General features: G+C 41.1%; 1 protein-coding gene across 2 annotated transcripts; it reads left to right on the top strand.

The window, feature by feature from the left end:
• Positions 1–1,418: 1,418 nt before the first annotated feature.
• Positions 1,419–14,847, top strand: LOC310875448 (solute carrier family 2, facilitated glucose transporter member 9-like). Of its 2 annotated transcripts, XM_083788679.1 has the most exons (12): positions 1,419–1,810; positions 4,181–4,279; positions 4,736–4,896; positions 5,266–5,390; positions 6,971–7,116; positions 9,559–9,691; positions 10,186–10,373; positions 10,894–11,004; positions 11,276–11,377; positions 12,096–12,171; positions 12,514–12,638; positions 13,118–14,847. In XM_083788679.1, the coding sequence occupies exons 1-12, from the start codon at positions 1,613–1,615 to the stop codon at positions 13,304–13,306; spliced, it is 1,653 nt and encodes a 550-aa protein (XP_083644805.1). In that variant the 5' UTR covers positions 1,419–1,612; the 3' UTR covers positions 13,307–14,847. The 2 variants fall into 2 exon arrangements, with proteins under 2 accessions (XP_083644805.1, XP_083644806.1); XM_083788680.1 differs by lacking the exons at positions 1,419–1,810; positions 4,181–4,279 and having other exon boundaries at positions 4,760–4,896; positions 5,307–5,390.
• The last annotated feature ends 1,291 nt before the right edge of the window (positions 14,848–16,138 follow it).

A 16,138-nucleotide genomic window follows, 5' to 3' on the forward strand; every position in this document is an offset into this window, starting at 1 on the left:
GCTATGCTTTGGTTTTTGCTTAATGTAAATCGCTCTGGATTAAGAGCATCTGCTAAATGCCTAAATTGTCTGAATGACGCAGACCCCAATGCTGACTGCAAATGCTCACTCCAGGGAACCCCTTATCAAGAAGGCACTGTCAGACCTTTGAGGCACAAGCATAGTGCTACGTGTAATAATTATCATGTAGCACACACACTCTCCTGCCTTCTCCAAGGTCGTGACACTGCTACACTTTGCTACATCTATCAATGGGCTTTGTACTTTGCACGGCTAGGTGAGCAACCAGTTTGAACCAGCACAGACTGTTACTGCCCAACTCATGCCATGTATGTCCAGGACCCTCACCCATTTTTCAGATAATGTGCTCTCATATACTCAATGCAATGTCCATTTATTTCATGTGGCCCCGACGACTCGGTCGTGACTTCATCATTTGTACGGTACATCTTACTTGTGGAATAAATATTCCCACCAGACTTTTTCTCAAGTACTTTTATTGACTCATCTTGTGCATTAAAAACCTCCAATCAGTGTATCATCTCAAAAAGATTGAAATTCAGTTTCCCTAGGCCTTAGGGGAATCTGTGACAACTGAAAGTTGAGGTAGCATTAATGCAGGCATGTGAGGGTCAGACACATTTTTATGGGTCCCTTTATTTTTTGTTTCTTACATTTTGTTTCAAAGTGCAGTGAACATAGACAATCTATAAGCTCAACGTGGTTGTATATTTCAGTTGTATATTAACTGAAAGGCGTCTAAATCAATCCTGCTGCAAATATGTTAATTCATTTATGTCCATTAGTACCTACGGCTTGGTCAATGCCGAGCGCTTTCATGTCAGCCAACAGTGCCAACACGGTCGTCTTCGAGGTCTACTTGGGCCTTCCACTGGGTCTTGTCCCATCTGAGTTAATCAACATTACTTTAGCAGCTTCCAGGCAGTCGCTTCAAGAAGATGCAGCTTACAGCAGGCATCTCTTCTGGGTTTTTAAACAGCTGGTGGATGGGAAATGGAGCTTGCGGAGCGTGTGTGTGTGTGTGTGTGTGTGTGCATGCGCAGATGGGGACAGCGACTCTCACCATCCTAGCCATGAATGCATAAAAAGCTAAAAGATAAATCTTAAAGAAAATTGTCTTGAATTGAATAATTAATTATAAATTATTAAAATATAGTATGTCTCTGATAGCAAAAGTTGCAAAATATGTGGTTTTAGATTTCCTTGTTATGAATCATGTTGTTTTGATATTTGTTCCTTCACTTTCTCAGTTAACGAGTTTCCTTCCTTCCATTTTATTTTTGGAAATGTTATGCAACTGACAGCAGACACCATGTGTATGAGTCATTTGGCAAACTCTCAACTCTCTCTGACACTCACTCTAACTCCCGCTCTCGCTCTCTCTCTCACTCTCTCTCTTTCTCTCTCTATTATCAAAACCCAAATTATCAAATTCACCATGGCTTCAACCTAGCATCCCATTTTCTCTGCTCATACTAGCAGCTACCAGGACCAGCTCTTCCACGGTGTCCAACCTCCTCAGTATAGCCACCAAAGTCACAAGTCAAAGTCAGGGTGTTGATCACAACTGAACTGAACATCAACCACAAGGATGGATCAGGTAACCCAAAATCAACGCAACAACCACAAGATGGATTGGGAGGAGGACACCCCAAATCAACCCAATAACAACAACCACAAGCTGGGGGGTGAGGAGGACACCCCAAATCAACCCAACAACAACCTGATGGACACTAGCCATACAGATGCAAACACAAACCATAAGACGGACAACTGCAAAGACAAGGAGGTATTTTTCAGTTTGGTCTGGTTGGTGTACAAACTTAAAGTGGTTTGATTTTATGTGGACCGAATTAACCATATAAACGTCATGAGCAACCGATGCTGCAGATATTGCAGTAGTAATAAGGAATATGTTAATGTAAAGGAAATACAAATACCTGTCCTAATAATGTACACCTTGTAATGGAAATTAATTTTATATTCCTGTATAATTATTGATTTATTATATATTCAGTATTCATCTTATTTGAGTATTACATTAATATTGTATGACTGGATTCTGAACTATTGCAAATTTATAACTGCACATTGTTGTTATTATGTCTGAATGGGGTGCCCTAGCAAGGAACGTTAACAAGGAAGATAAGGGGTCACCTGCATTAGTGTTCACTGGGAAAGGAGAACTACTTAGCCAAAATACTGCACCAGGGTCGTCGGATTATATTTGTATCCTTGAGGGTAACCTTTCATCTTCCTGGAAGTCTATGTAGGTCTTTCCAACACTGGGTTCGGGGTCAGTACTCTTCTGAGCCAACTGGACATGGTCCGTTTTGGAATGTCTCCCATGCAATGTCATCCATTACTCTCTTTGCATTATATTTTTGTCATCTGTTCTATCAAATAAATCCACTAAGGACATTTAGTTTTACTGTAATTATTCATTCCTCACTGAGGAAATCTCTTAATTTCAGGCCTAAACAAGGAAGATAAGGAACCATCTGCCATATAGCTATCATAGAGTGTTTATTGTAAAAGGAGAACTGCTTAGCCAAAATACTGCATTAGGACCATCTGATTACATTTGCAATTTCGTCTGCTTGGGGCTAACCTTTCATCCTCTGTATTTAGTTTTCACCAACACATGGGTTCACCGGTTCAGTGTCAGACTCCTGTTGCTTTCCAAGGCAACCGGACGCTGTCTTTTCTTTTTTTTATAACTTTATTTATAAGATTTTCAATTTTTGTAGACAAACAACCCCACATATACCCCACCCTCCCCGGTTGGACGCTGTCTTTTTGAGTGGTGCAACCACTCCAAAGAACAGCAATGTCCCTATGTGACTATGTCCCGATGTTTAGAGTACCAGTAGGGGCAAAAGTGGCGTTGTTGTGCCGTTGTGCCAGAAACAGAGAGAGAGAGAGATAGTGTTGCACTGTTGCCTGCTAATTACAGAGACAGAGAGAGAGAGGCAGGAGGAGAGGGGAGTTGCACCACTCAGTTCACACAGGTGTGATTTTTCTTTTATTGCGACCTGCAACTCCCGTCTGTCAGTCAGTTAGTCAGCCCACGCCTCCATATATGGTCACACCTCGTGACACGTCATGCGTGCCACCATGTATCTCCATATATGAAGATCATGACACTGACCTCATCTAACCATGGATAACCATGAAGTCTGGATCATCACCAGATCTGGCATACTGTATATGGAGCTGGCCAGCAACTCTACATCTGACCTCAAACCCTTAGATCTCCATATATGGAGCTGACCTGTTCTGACATTCCATATGTTGACCCCCCCCCCCCCCCCCCACCCGTCCTTCCTGTTCTGGCATTACCCATATGTTGATCTGACCTCATCAAACCCTGTACACTCAAGACATGCTCCAGTGCAGAATTAATTCCATATGTTATCTGACCCCCCAACGGATGCGTGCACGCGACCTCGCCCTTTACACACAAATGAGCACATCACCAATTTTCAATCATATAGGGTCCTGAGTGGGTGGAGAGGATGTTATGTCACATCTGTGGCCTTCGACAATGCCTGATTATGTAAATGTTTACACTGCCTTTAGCTCTATTTTTATTTTGTCTATGTGTTCCTCCATATTGTTGCCATGCCACGTTTGTTACGTTTGCATGTACTGTTCTGTCTTTTCTATTTTTAACCTGTACAGCACTTTGGTCCACCATTGGTCGTGATACAGTATACATGCTATATAAATACAGTTTGAGTTGAGTTGAGTTGTCATCTCAAATTTGAAGAACTTAAATATACAATCAGGGGCTCCACCCAGAAATATATTATAGTTTGGAAAATGGGTGACGTGTATTTCAGTATATTAAAATGTAATTTTAAATGTGACTAACTAATACAGTATACTGAGAATTCGATGAAAGCATGACATTACATACTTTTGCTGTAGATTTTAAGTAGGCTACAGGTATAATGGTGTAATGTATCTTATTCTTTACAACATATTGTACATATGGAATTCAATATTGAAATTACATTTGAGTAATTTATTTGACCATGACCAGGAACAAACATGCATTCACATTTTGTGTGTGTGTGTGTGTGTGTGTGTGTGTGTGTGTGTGTGTGCGTGCGTGCGTGCGTGCGTGCGTGCGTGCGTGCGTGAATGGGGACAGCGACTACCAGCAGCCCTGATAATTGCAGCCATCTTCGGCTCTCTGGGTTCATCATTTACCTTTGGCTATGACATCACTGTGGTCAATGCTCCTGCTCTGGTGAGTTCGACCAGAGGACAAGCTGTCATCCTTACTGTCAATCAATCACTTAATACTGCTGCAACTATGAGTCCTGCTACTGCCAATACTACTAACAACTACCGCTACTATTAACCATAATCAGGGACATGCAGAGAATGCTATAGAGAGGCAGGGGCTGAAATTATTTTGGTCCAAAAATGTTGATAATAGCTGATCCACAAAGATAGCTTGTAGATCAGCTATGTTGGGGCACGACCCGCACTCTTTAGCTATACTGAAGATGTGGCGTAAATTATTCAGGAGAGTTTGGAAAAAAGGCAATTCTCCTGAATGCTGCCAGGAGGGGGCATTTGCATTTCTTTCACCATAGAAAATAAATAAATAATAAAAGGTCAGGGGCTCAATCAAGCCCCCTTTGATGTCTATGTGTGCACGTGCCTGACCATAATAACACACTGTGTTTTTTGTACTCAGTATGTGCAGGATTTCTACAACCAGACATGGTTGGACCGGTACGTAGAGCCCTTGGGTACTGACAGATCTATCATACTGTGGTCCATAACGGTCTCCATAGGAAGCATTGGTGCCATGTTTGGAACCGTGGTGGTACCGCCCCTGGTCAAGGTCCTGGGAAGGTAACCACACAAACTATACTTTACTCTTTACGCATAGATTTATTTAGTGCACCAGGAAACACCGCACCACCATCCCCCTGTTTCCCATCCATCATTAGTTTAGAATTGGTGCTTGGCAAAACCGAGCAATGATGTTTAGCCATTTGACTGAATTATCAGCTAAATTCAGCAACGTTTAATGTCTTTGGAGAACATGTCACATGGCTGGCTGAGCTCTTCTGTGACACAGAAATGGTAAAATCTCATTAGTAATTGAAGACCAATTACATGAAGAAAGGCCACAAAAAAAAGGAAAAACATGAATATGTTTGTTTTTCAACAAAACAAAATATCCTACAAAATAACGTTTTTGTATACTTATCTCTTTAGGAGGGGAACGTTGTTGATGAATAATAGTTTCACTCTAGTAGGTGCTCTATTCATGGCTGTAGCTGAGAGATCGAGCTCTTTTGAGATGATGATCATTGGCCGTTTTTTACTTGGACTACATTGTGGTGAGTAAAGAGAAAAGTTCAATTAAATCAAAATATTGACTACTGATACTTGCAGTGAATGTCTCGCAGACTGCACATCATAGTAAATGGCATGAACCCTAGTACACATAAATATAGTTCAAATAGAAAGGTACACTCCTCAGGCTGAGTTTCCTATCAGGGCTGGGTCAGTCGTGGGGTGCAGCCATGAGGAAGCTGCGGGGGGAAATAGACAGACAGACTTTTGGGGGGTGCTCTGACTGCACTCTAGAGTCGGAGTAGGCAACCGTAGGCACGTGTGCCAACATTTCCTTTTTAAAATGAAATATTAAATTAAGCTCCCTTACAACAGTATGTACAGTATGCAAATTTCATCCTGCACATAATTCTACATTCATTCAAACTATATGAACTCTTATTGGGGAGGGAGTCTGGGAGATAGGTGGGTTCTTTCTCTGAGTCCAAAGAAAATAGTCCAGAAGAAGAAAAAAAGGTTGTTATATTTATGGCCAATCATCACACACTGACCATTAGTGTTGTAGTACTCGAGACATTGTCTCGTCTCGAGACAGGTCTCTAGACAAAATCTTCATTGACTCTGTCTCGTCTTGGTCTCGCCCTTCATTTGTCTTGGTCTTGACTCTGTCTCGTCTTGGTCTCGCCCTTCATTTGTCTTGGTCTTGACTCTGTCTCGGACCAATTGACTCTTCTCCCACCGAGACCACTCGAGTCACAAGACGAGTCACTACAATGCAAAGGAATAATTTTACTATATTCATATTATGAGGAGCCCATTCAGTGCAGCGCAGCATGACACACATATTGGTCCAACTCTGCAGAAGGCAGCCAAGAAGAGCACACGTCGCATTATATAAGCCAAAGCAAGAGCTTGGGCCATTCTATTGTTATAATTCAGTTCTCTAAATATATGGGAAGTCTATTTAAATTCGGTGTACCAGTTATGATTGTATTCTCTCTCAATGAAATGATTGAGAGAGAATTAGTATTATGCTTTATTATGCTTGATATTTAAAATACATATTTGAATGAATCATGCTGTAGTATACCTAATTCTCAGCTTTTCCAAAGTCAGTAGAATCTAATTGCAGATTCAGATTAAGATTATTTTCTGTACCTATCAAATAAGAGGAAAGAAAAAGATTATCTGGTCTTGACTTGGACTCGACCCCCCTAGGTCTTGGTCTTGTCTTGGACTCGCTTTAGGTGGAGTCGACTATACAACACTACTGACTATCAAGAAAATAAAAAACATGGCACATGCTGCTCTAGAGGCCCCTCAACAGCGGTTCCAGTTTGGATATGATTGAATGTTGAGAGTTCAAGAGTAAAAAGAAAACAAACAAACAAACAAACAAACAAACAAACAAAGAGTCTTAATGGGGAAATGCATTGTCTCTGGCAGAGAGGATTCACTGCATGATGGACAAGAGCTGAGGGCAACCCAGGAACTTTCATAACTAGAAACTGTTTCTTGAAACTGGAAGACAAGGAGCACTCATTTTCAGTCGACATTTTCAGAATAAAGGCATGCATGATATGAAGTTCATTATCAAATGCAATGTAATTATGCCGCCCTGTAGGCATTGGAGGAAACACCATCCCAATCTTCATGGCTGAGATTTCCCCCATACAACACCGTGGGGCTTTTGGACAGCTCATTGGAGTTGGCTGTTTCATGGGTATCATCGTTGGACAAGTGCTGGGTCTTCCAGAGCTGCTCGGGCATGTCAGTAGTTCCCAATTTTCATTCTACAAGTGTACGAGTACATAAACTGCTTGTTTAGAAGTGTCATACTTATACTATATAGTAGTTTATTTTATTTTTCACGGACATCCCGATAACGGCAATATACAATAAAAGTGGCACACAATTTGAAGAGTTTCACAGATAACATTGTCTATTTGATCAATCATGCTGCAGCAACAGGTTTTTGCATTAGTGGCATCCCCTATGAGTCGAAGTGAAATTGCTTTTGGCTCTGCCTTGTTTAGAGGTGACATACATTTTGGGGTTTAAAGTTCAAAGTTACAGCCGATCGGTAGGAAATACACAAATTCTATATTATGGTGTAAATCTAAGTAGGCAGGAATGGGCATGCCTAGGCTGAGTTGTTGGCGAGTACTGAATGGCCTTCGTGTTTGAGTAAGGATACGCTGTGATTGGCCAGTGCACTTGTGCAAGGACACGCTGTGATTGGCCAGTAGTCACTTTGAGATGGCAGTCGGGGCAAACGATCTCGCCAGAACATTCTGTCCGTATCGGGTCGCAACTTGAATGGGGTTGAGTTGGCTAAACAAACTTCGCAACGTTTGACACAGCAACTCAAGCACTTAGCACGCTCGATGGTGTCTCTCGTGGCTCAAGTTTGTTCACGATCTATTGCCATTCGGCACTCGTGGAGTTGCATCATGAATCAAGGAGTCTTGTGGGAAACACATTTTGAATATATGACTATGACTTAGGCTCAAGAGTTAAAGCCAACACATAAAGATGGTAATTAGCACCACCATGATGCTGATTTGAAACATATTTTGAGGTTGAGTGGCCTCCTGGCTTCATGCACTAGAAATATGATGCTGAAGAGTTTTATAGTTTACAGGATTAAGATTATGATTATGATTTATGGCTCAAGAGTTATAAGCCAACACGTAAAGATGGTAATTAGCGCCACCCTGATGCTGATTTGAAACATATTCTGAGGTTGAGTGGCCCCCTGGCAGCATGCACTAGAAATCTGATGCTGTTGAGTTTTATAGTTTACAAGATTAGCTGCTAACACACACACACACACACACACACACACACACACACACACACACACACACACACACACACACACACACACACACACACACACACACACACACACGCGCGCGCGTGCACTCGCACACACCTGCACATGCACACATGTACACACACACACACACACACACACACACACACACACACACACACACACACACACACACACACTCACACACACACACACAAACTGATGTGAAAACATACTCCTTGCCACTGCCATTCTATGGCAATTTAGATTACATTATGAAAGCTAATTAGAATATAATTGGAAGGCATTAGAAATTGGTGATCATGCAATAGCCTTTCATTTTAATTTGATATAAATGTGGTTCATATAAATATTTCATCATTCAATTTGTATTTTGTTTGTTCTTCATTCCATGATGAAATACACATATGAGACAAGCTGTCCTGCCAGCTACTAAGGATAATAAAAAATGTAAGTGGTGTAATTTAATTGTATTATTACAGACAAAAGTTATCAATCAACCAATACCATTTTTTAAAGGTGATATTCTTTGGTTTAAATGTTTTTTTTTAAAGGTTAAAGCTATAACCTTATAGTAATCATTAAAGGGACACTTCACCCTTTTTGCAAAAAAATATATGTTAATGACGTTTAGAAGCTTTAGATCACTTTCCTGGGGGTATTTATGTGTGTAATATGTGGTTTTAGTTATTTTAGATTGTAGCAGTGAGCCTGTTGTCTCTGATGTCATGGACACTGGTCTCACTACCTTCCTGGACTACAATTCCCATAATTCTTTGGTGCAATGCTCCTCCTTGCGGATAGGGGGAGAGCTGTCTTACTGAGACAACATGTAGTCCAGGAAGGAAGTGAGCCCAGTTTCCATGACATCAGAGACAACAGGCTCACTGCTACAATCTAAAATATCTAAAACCACATATTACATACATAAAGCCCCCCAGAAAAGTGTTCTAAAGCTTCTAAACGTCATTAACATATATTTTTTTGCAAAAAGGGTGAAGTGTCCCTTTAAGTGTTTGTTCAGTAACAGCCAGGAATCTCCCTGTCTTTCCAGCTCTTTAATGAACAGAAAGTACATTTTCAGGTGGGTTGTAAAATTTCAGCCAATCAGGAGAGTACTCATTTATCAGCTTCATTTGTATTAGTCCTCCAGATCCAATTTTGTCTGCTCTTTTCTTTGTGCCTTTACTTTCAATAGTAGTACTTCTGAATCATGTCCTGAGTCCTCTATCCTGATTATGTTTAATAAAGAGCTGGAGAGACAGAATATATAGCCTTTTAGCACTTATTTTAGAACCAAAGAAAATCACTTATCCTATGTTTTAATGTCTTTATTTTTACAATTTGGTTTTATTGTACAGATTTGATTGTAGGAGACCAGATGGAACTTCCTCTTCGCTTTTATGGCCATTCCTGCTCTACTTCAGCTGTGTGTGCTGCCCTTTGTTCCTGAGAGCCCTCGTTACCTGCTGATTGATAAGAACAATGATGCTGGTGCTGAGCAAGGTAAATGCTTACTCCAACAAAAGTCTGAATAGACTTTTATCACACTTTTTACCTTTTTAACCGTTTAAGGTATCTTACTAGCTTCGGACATATGTTGCTGAAAGCCTGGGATTTTAATCCTTCCCAGAGCTCTCTCTCTCTTTCTTATGTCTCCTGTATTTTTGGGTTAGGAAAGCAGAGATACTGAAGGGCTTGGACAGTTCTGGTGCTGCTGAAGGTTAATGTATACTGTACTTCATTGCAGGCCCCTTTTCAAGTGTTAAAGTGGCACAGCATTTTCACATGGAAATGACCCTTTTTCTTTGTGTAATCCATTTCAAAGGTGTCATGCAATGAAATATAAACCAAAGTTGTTTTTGATCAATATTTCCACTGGTGTGTTGTTCACCTAACCATTCCACATAATGTGTTTTATGACAACTTCTCTAAACAACCCACAATGACACAGACATCGGGAAATCTTTAAGCGTGTGTATATTCTATGTGTACTACAGCTCTCAGGAGGTACCTAGGGAAGGAAGATGTGTCCCAGGAGCTGAAGGAGCTGCAGGTGGAGAGGTACCGCCAAGCCAGCCTCCAGAAGGTGTCGGTGCTGAAGCTCATGAGGAGCCAAGCTGTCCGCTGGCAGATCATCAGTGTCATTGTCATCATGAGTGGTCGGACTCTCAGTGGAATAAATGTGGTAGGAAACCAGCGGTGGAATGTAACTAAGCACATTTACCCTGATACATTTTGGCCATTTGAACGTATTTTCAACGTTCTACTTTTGAGACCAATACTTTTGTACTTTTCCCTCAAGTAAATGTTGAATACTCAAGTATTTCTACACTGCAGTTAAGTACAAAATATGAGTACTTTCCCCACCACTGTAGGAAAGGAAACTAATTTACCAGGAACAAACCTTTGAACATTTGTTCATTCAGTGTCACACAGGCATGTTATTGTTCTAAGGTTCACACACTCAGCCCAGGGGGATATAAAGGGGATTCACAAAAGCATCATTGTCTGCAAGGTCATGCACATACCAGGTGCAAGCACAACATTAATCACAAAGATGGATCATGTATAATATGGAACATACCGTCCCATCACATTGAATTACCACTTTTTAGCAAGAATTTAAACGATAAAAATAGAGTTGTTGATTAAGTTCATAATCATTCCTTTTATTGACACATACCTGTCTTTTGCTCCCTCAACAGCTATTTTATTATACTAACATGATCTTAGAGGATGCTGGCATCGACGAAAACCTCACTACCTACTTCACTATTAGCTTAGGTGTCACAGGACTCATATCCTCCATTGTTGGTGTAAGTACGATCACTTAACATCAACTGTAATCTTTCACATCTTACATCAATGCCCTTCATGATTTCAAATTAGTGCAACTGAAGCTGAAATAGACCCTTTTCACAGAAGACTTTTTGATGGGTATACACAACTAATAACATTAATTGTGTGTTTAATTTAGGTGTTAATGTCTCAAAGGAACTTCACTAAATAAACCAAAATATTAAGACATTTAGCAATGTGTGAAAGTGTTTGAATGTAGGCAAACATGAACGTTTTTTGTTTCCCTAGGGGTTTTTGATTGATCGATTGGGCAGAAGAATCCTCCTCCTCCTTTACTTTGGTGGTATGGCCGTCGGCTTAGCTCTGCTAACTGTGTTCCTCAATATTCAAGTATGATCAATACTAGATGTAACAAAGCCTCACTCACTAACATTAATTTCACAAACATATTAAATACTCACTGTCCCACTGTCTGACAATGACAGTGAGTGACATTCAGTTTTTGCTGCATTATTTTCTAACCTTCTGAACATTTGTTTGATGTCTAAACAGTCTGATTCCATCTGAAGTCACACCCGTCCATCTACATGTGATAAATGTCTGGGTTTCCGAGGTTACATGTGATGTGACACATACTGTATGCTATAGATGTGTTCTTCTCTCCAACCATAAATGCATTAAAGGGACACTTCACCCTTTTTGCAAAATAATATATGTTAATGACATTTAGGAGATTTAGAACACTTTCCTGGGCTACAAATCCCATAATGATTTGGTGCACTGCTCCTCCTTGTGGATAGGGTGAGTGAGGGCTGTCTTACTGAGACAACATGTAGTCCAGGAAGTAAGTGAGCCCAGTGTCCATTGACATCAGAGACACTGGGGTCACTGCTAAAATCTAAAATATCTAAAACCACATATTACACACATAAAGACCCCAGGAAAGTTTCTAAATCTTCTAAACGTCATTAACATATAATCTTTTTGCGTTTCCCTTTAACCACTTTGAAACTGTTGTCCGTATTTTGGGCTTTTAGTCATTATATGCAAACCATTTCAACTTTTCTTTTTCTTTTTTATCTATTCATTTTCTTTTCTGTTTGAGCAGGGCCAAGCATCATGGATTCCCTTTCTCAGCTTTTCCTGCATCATACTTGCCAACATACCTGCCAGCGTCGGTGCATGTAAGAAGATATTTAATACAGACTATAAGCTATAAACTGTAGACATTACATTAGCTAAGGACTTGCCCTACTAATGGCTACTTCTTACATTTTTCACAACATAAAAAGCAAGCAAATAGTGAAAAACTATTTAGTAGGCTATATTTGAGTGCAATAAGAAGGTTGAGTCAAACCATAGGTGGCCAGGTCCAAAATATATTTTTTATATATTTGTTTGTGCTCTTTGAATATATTCTGTGCTGTGCAGGTAGCTATACCGGATGATTTCAATGAGAAATGAGAATAAAGAAGCATGTTGCATCCCTGATCTTTATTTTGTATTTTGTCTGTCCTCTCTTTCAGGGGCACACTACGTTGTGAACACAGAGTTATTTGAGCAGACCTACAGACCTCCTGCTCTCATGATTGGAGGAGGTCTTAATTGGATGTGCAACTTCATAGTATCAATGCTATTCCCTTTCATGCAGGTAGGCAGCTGTATCCTTGTGTATGTGTATTGTAGTGTCTTGCACACTGCACAGCAGGGACAGGTTTAGCAGAAAACAGTTTCGCCAGGGTGAGGCAGAATGACAAAATCTAATGTTGTGTAGTGTGGATCTCAGACTTCATGTGGCCACATGTGATGTCTGTCATCTATGACGTATCTATGATCTAAGACTTTAAATCTGTGCGAGGTTTCACCCGAGCCCCACTGACTTTTATATGAAAGAATTAAAGCGGATGGGTCCATTGATTGATTGATTGAATACAGTTTTCAGAAAAAAACACAGGAAAGTATACAGTTCAATAGAATTTAAACACAATAAAGCCTATTGGCTTGTTTCCGGTCCTATTCGCTTGTTTGTGGTTCTTCATACTCAATTCATCGAGTATGACTGTTCAGAGGCTACAGCAATCCTTCCCCGGTTGAACAATGTATTTCCTGTTTTGTTTTATGTGTGTACAGGAAGCACTGCAGACCTACGTGTTCCTGGTGTTCATGGTGATCTGTGCACTGTGTGCCGTCTACATCTACTTTGTCCTCCCTGAGACCAAAAACAAGACCTTTGTAGAAATCAGCCAAATGTTCAAGAAGTTAAACAACATCTCTGACTCCTCCCCTAACAAGGATTTTGAGCCTAAGCCAGAGGCTTAGGCTCAATATAGTTGGCCAATATAGTTCAGACATTGGAATAAGGCAGGGGTGGCAACCATAGATATAAAAAAGTAGATGCCTCACTGGCCGCTGCAGTTCATTGGATGTATCGACATGAGAGCGGAAGTGCGCCGGAAGTACGCTACACCACGCTGCCACTCAAGTGACTACTGGCCAATCACAGCGCGTCTTTTCCGGGACTTCTCAGAACAAGGCCGCAGAAGGGCTATCCAACGTTGAAGCTGCCACTACCTACTGGCGAAAAGTGGAACTGCAACACGTTCGTGGAGGTGGACGGACGTTCACTGATGTTATGTGCGTAACGTGCGTCATCCCGGACCTTAAATTTGGGCTTAACTTCCGCTAGCTCGAGCCATCGCGTTATAATGGTACTTCCGGCAGTCTTCCGGGTGCTTCAAAACAACTTCCATTGAAATGAAGAGTGGGGGGGTGGGGCGGGGCTTCTCTCCGGTCCTCACTCTATCCTTTATAACTCTATGTCTCAGACCTGCACAGCTACATGAGACTAGCAAAGCAGGAAGCACCAACGCGGAAGCTTGCCCTCACTTGAGTACAGACGCCCCAGAGCAGAAGGAGGCTTCTACCTTTCTATGTCTATGGTGGCAACCACCTCTTTTTGATCGATCAGCTGATCAGATACATTGAGTGGATCAATTGAGTTGATCAACAAACAACAAATTACAGTATGATCCACACTCAAGCTCGCTGCTTTTGATGTGTGAAACCCATGAGTAATGAGCAGCAGCTGCAGCACTTATTCATATTAGCATAGAAATGACAGTGACAGTGACAGTGACAGCTGACAGTGAACTGAGAAAGAGAAAGCAATACAGAAGTCTGTTTTTGATTAAATGAATGCAATCAGGGGAATTTCCGGCTGTCTTTGCAGATAAGTATAGGCCTACTATAGGGCTACAGTAGATTCAGAATGGAAATCAGGCTGGTGATGTAACGTTACAGGCACAATCAATGTCCTATATTTGGGAGTGACAGCGTCGGTGTTGCATGGCAAATGTCCATCAAAGACATATTATGTCTCCTTTTTTCCCCTCATCTTTCCACTTTTCGCTAAACTGCACCCCCATTGGCTTATTATTGTCTTTGATCTCTTTTTAAGTACAGACCAGATGAAACTTCAGATGCATGGCATGCAGCCATGCAGTGAACTGCTACCTACTGGTGAACTCCCCCATCACAGATTAATAATCTATTGACCGGAGACTATATGGGTGCGTTCGGATATAGTGCACTAGCTGTGCAATACAAATTTATACGTGAGTGTGATATCCCGGTGTGCATATCCAAACGCACCCTATGTTTTCACTCCTGTCCGCCTGTCATTCAGTCAGCCAGCGTGTCTATGAACAGCTAATCCCCGGCACCGTTGGACTGATTGGCGTGAAACTTTGCACGCACAGTAGGCCAAGGAACCAATGTATACTGTGTATATATCCATTTTCTTCTTTATTTATTATTTATACATAATTACAGTGCAATATTTATGCTGTGGTGACTTGTAAAAAAATATATAATAATAAACCTTGATAGAAATAAACTGTCTTCTATCTTTCCTCATCTTAAAATGCAACCAACATAATGTTGGCAACTTGGCAACATTTGAATTGAACATGAAACAGGATCCTATAAATCAGTATAGAGAGTACAGTACAGTAGTGTATGTGTCACTTTTCCACCAGGACACATGCACCGCTCTCATCTAGACTAGTAGACCGCCTGTACCCAGAGTCCCAGACATACGTGTCAAGAGGTGGTAAGAAAGCGCCTATGAGCAGGCGTCTCTTCCCGTTTTTTAAACAGCTGGTGGATGGAAATGTTTATTTATCGACGCTACAATTTGAAGCCGCTCGCAAGTGTCATTTCCATCCACCAGCTGGAAGAGACGCTTTTGGTCTAGGCATTCTTTGACACGACAATGTGCCTGCATCCACTGAGTGGCAAAACATTGAGCAGCATGGAGTTGGAAGCGCTCGTTGGAAATCACTCGGTCCTGCGTGTACTATCTGTTCTAAATTGCACATAATACAGGTAGCAGGACGTTGAAAGCGCTTCCAAACACTAGACACTAAACACTTCCAAGTCCAGACAATAAAAAAAAGAACCATGCACCTTTTTGCCACTCCGTAGGTGTTCCCACGTAACTTATGGGTATGTTGAATTGATGTTATGATGTGCACAGCCTCATTTGATGATAAAAACTCCCATAATTAGTCACATAGTCAGAATGTTTTTCCTTTATTATTAATACATTAAACTACCGTATTAACTTATTCTTCGTTGGGTTTTATTTATGAAATTGTTGTAGGCCCTATTGTGTACATAAAATATAGCCTGGCCATGTTTGGCAAAATGTTTAGGAGTAATTTAAACATGTTTGTTTGGGTTTGTGTGTGTGTGTGTGTGGTGTGTGTGTGTGTGTGTGTGTGTGTGTGTGTGTGTGTGTGTGTGTGTGTGTGTGTGTGTGTGTGTGAGACGCAACTGTCAAGTGGCATTTCTTCCTCAGCCTATAGTGGGAATAGACGTGGATATGCACGGCTTAGGAAGCCGTGGATATGCACGGCTTGGGCGTTTCTTTCATGATGTGGATTCCAAGGGATTTGATTTCCCAAAAGTTGCGTAACTGATCTGACAGTGCCAGCTGTTCCTCTCCGACGCTGATGTGCATCACTTCAATGTCCACAACTTCAGTTATGATATTTAGCGTGGTGACTTCTCCTTGCACCATCCAAATACACTTTCAGGTGCAACTAGCCCTGGCTAATAAGCCAGACTCAAATCACACGTGTGGTATTG

The sequence above is a fragment of the Protomyctophum parallelum genome, assembly GCF_964188405.1.
Source record: "Protomyctophum parallelum genome assembly, chromosome: 1".
Taxonomy (NCBI): Eukaryota; Metazoa; Chordata; class Actinopteri; order Myctophiformes; family Myctophidae; genus Protomyctophum; species Protomyctophum parallelum.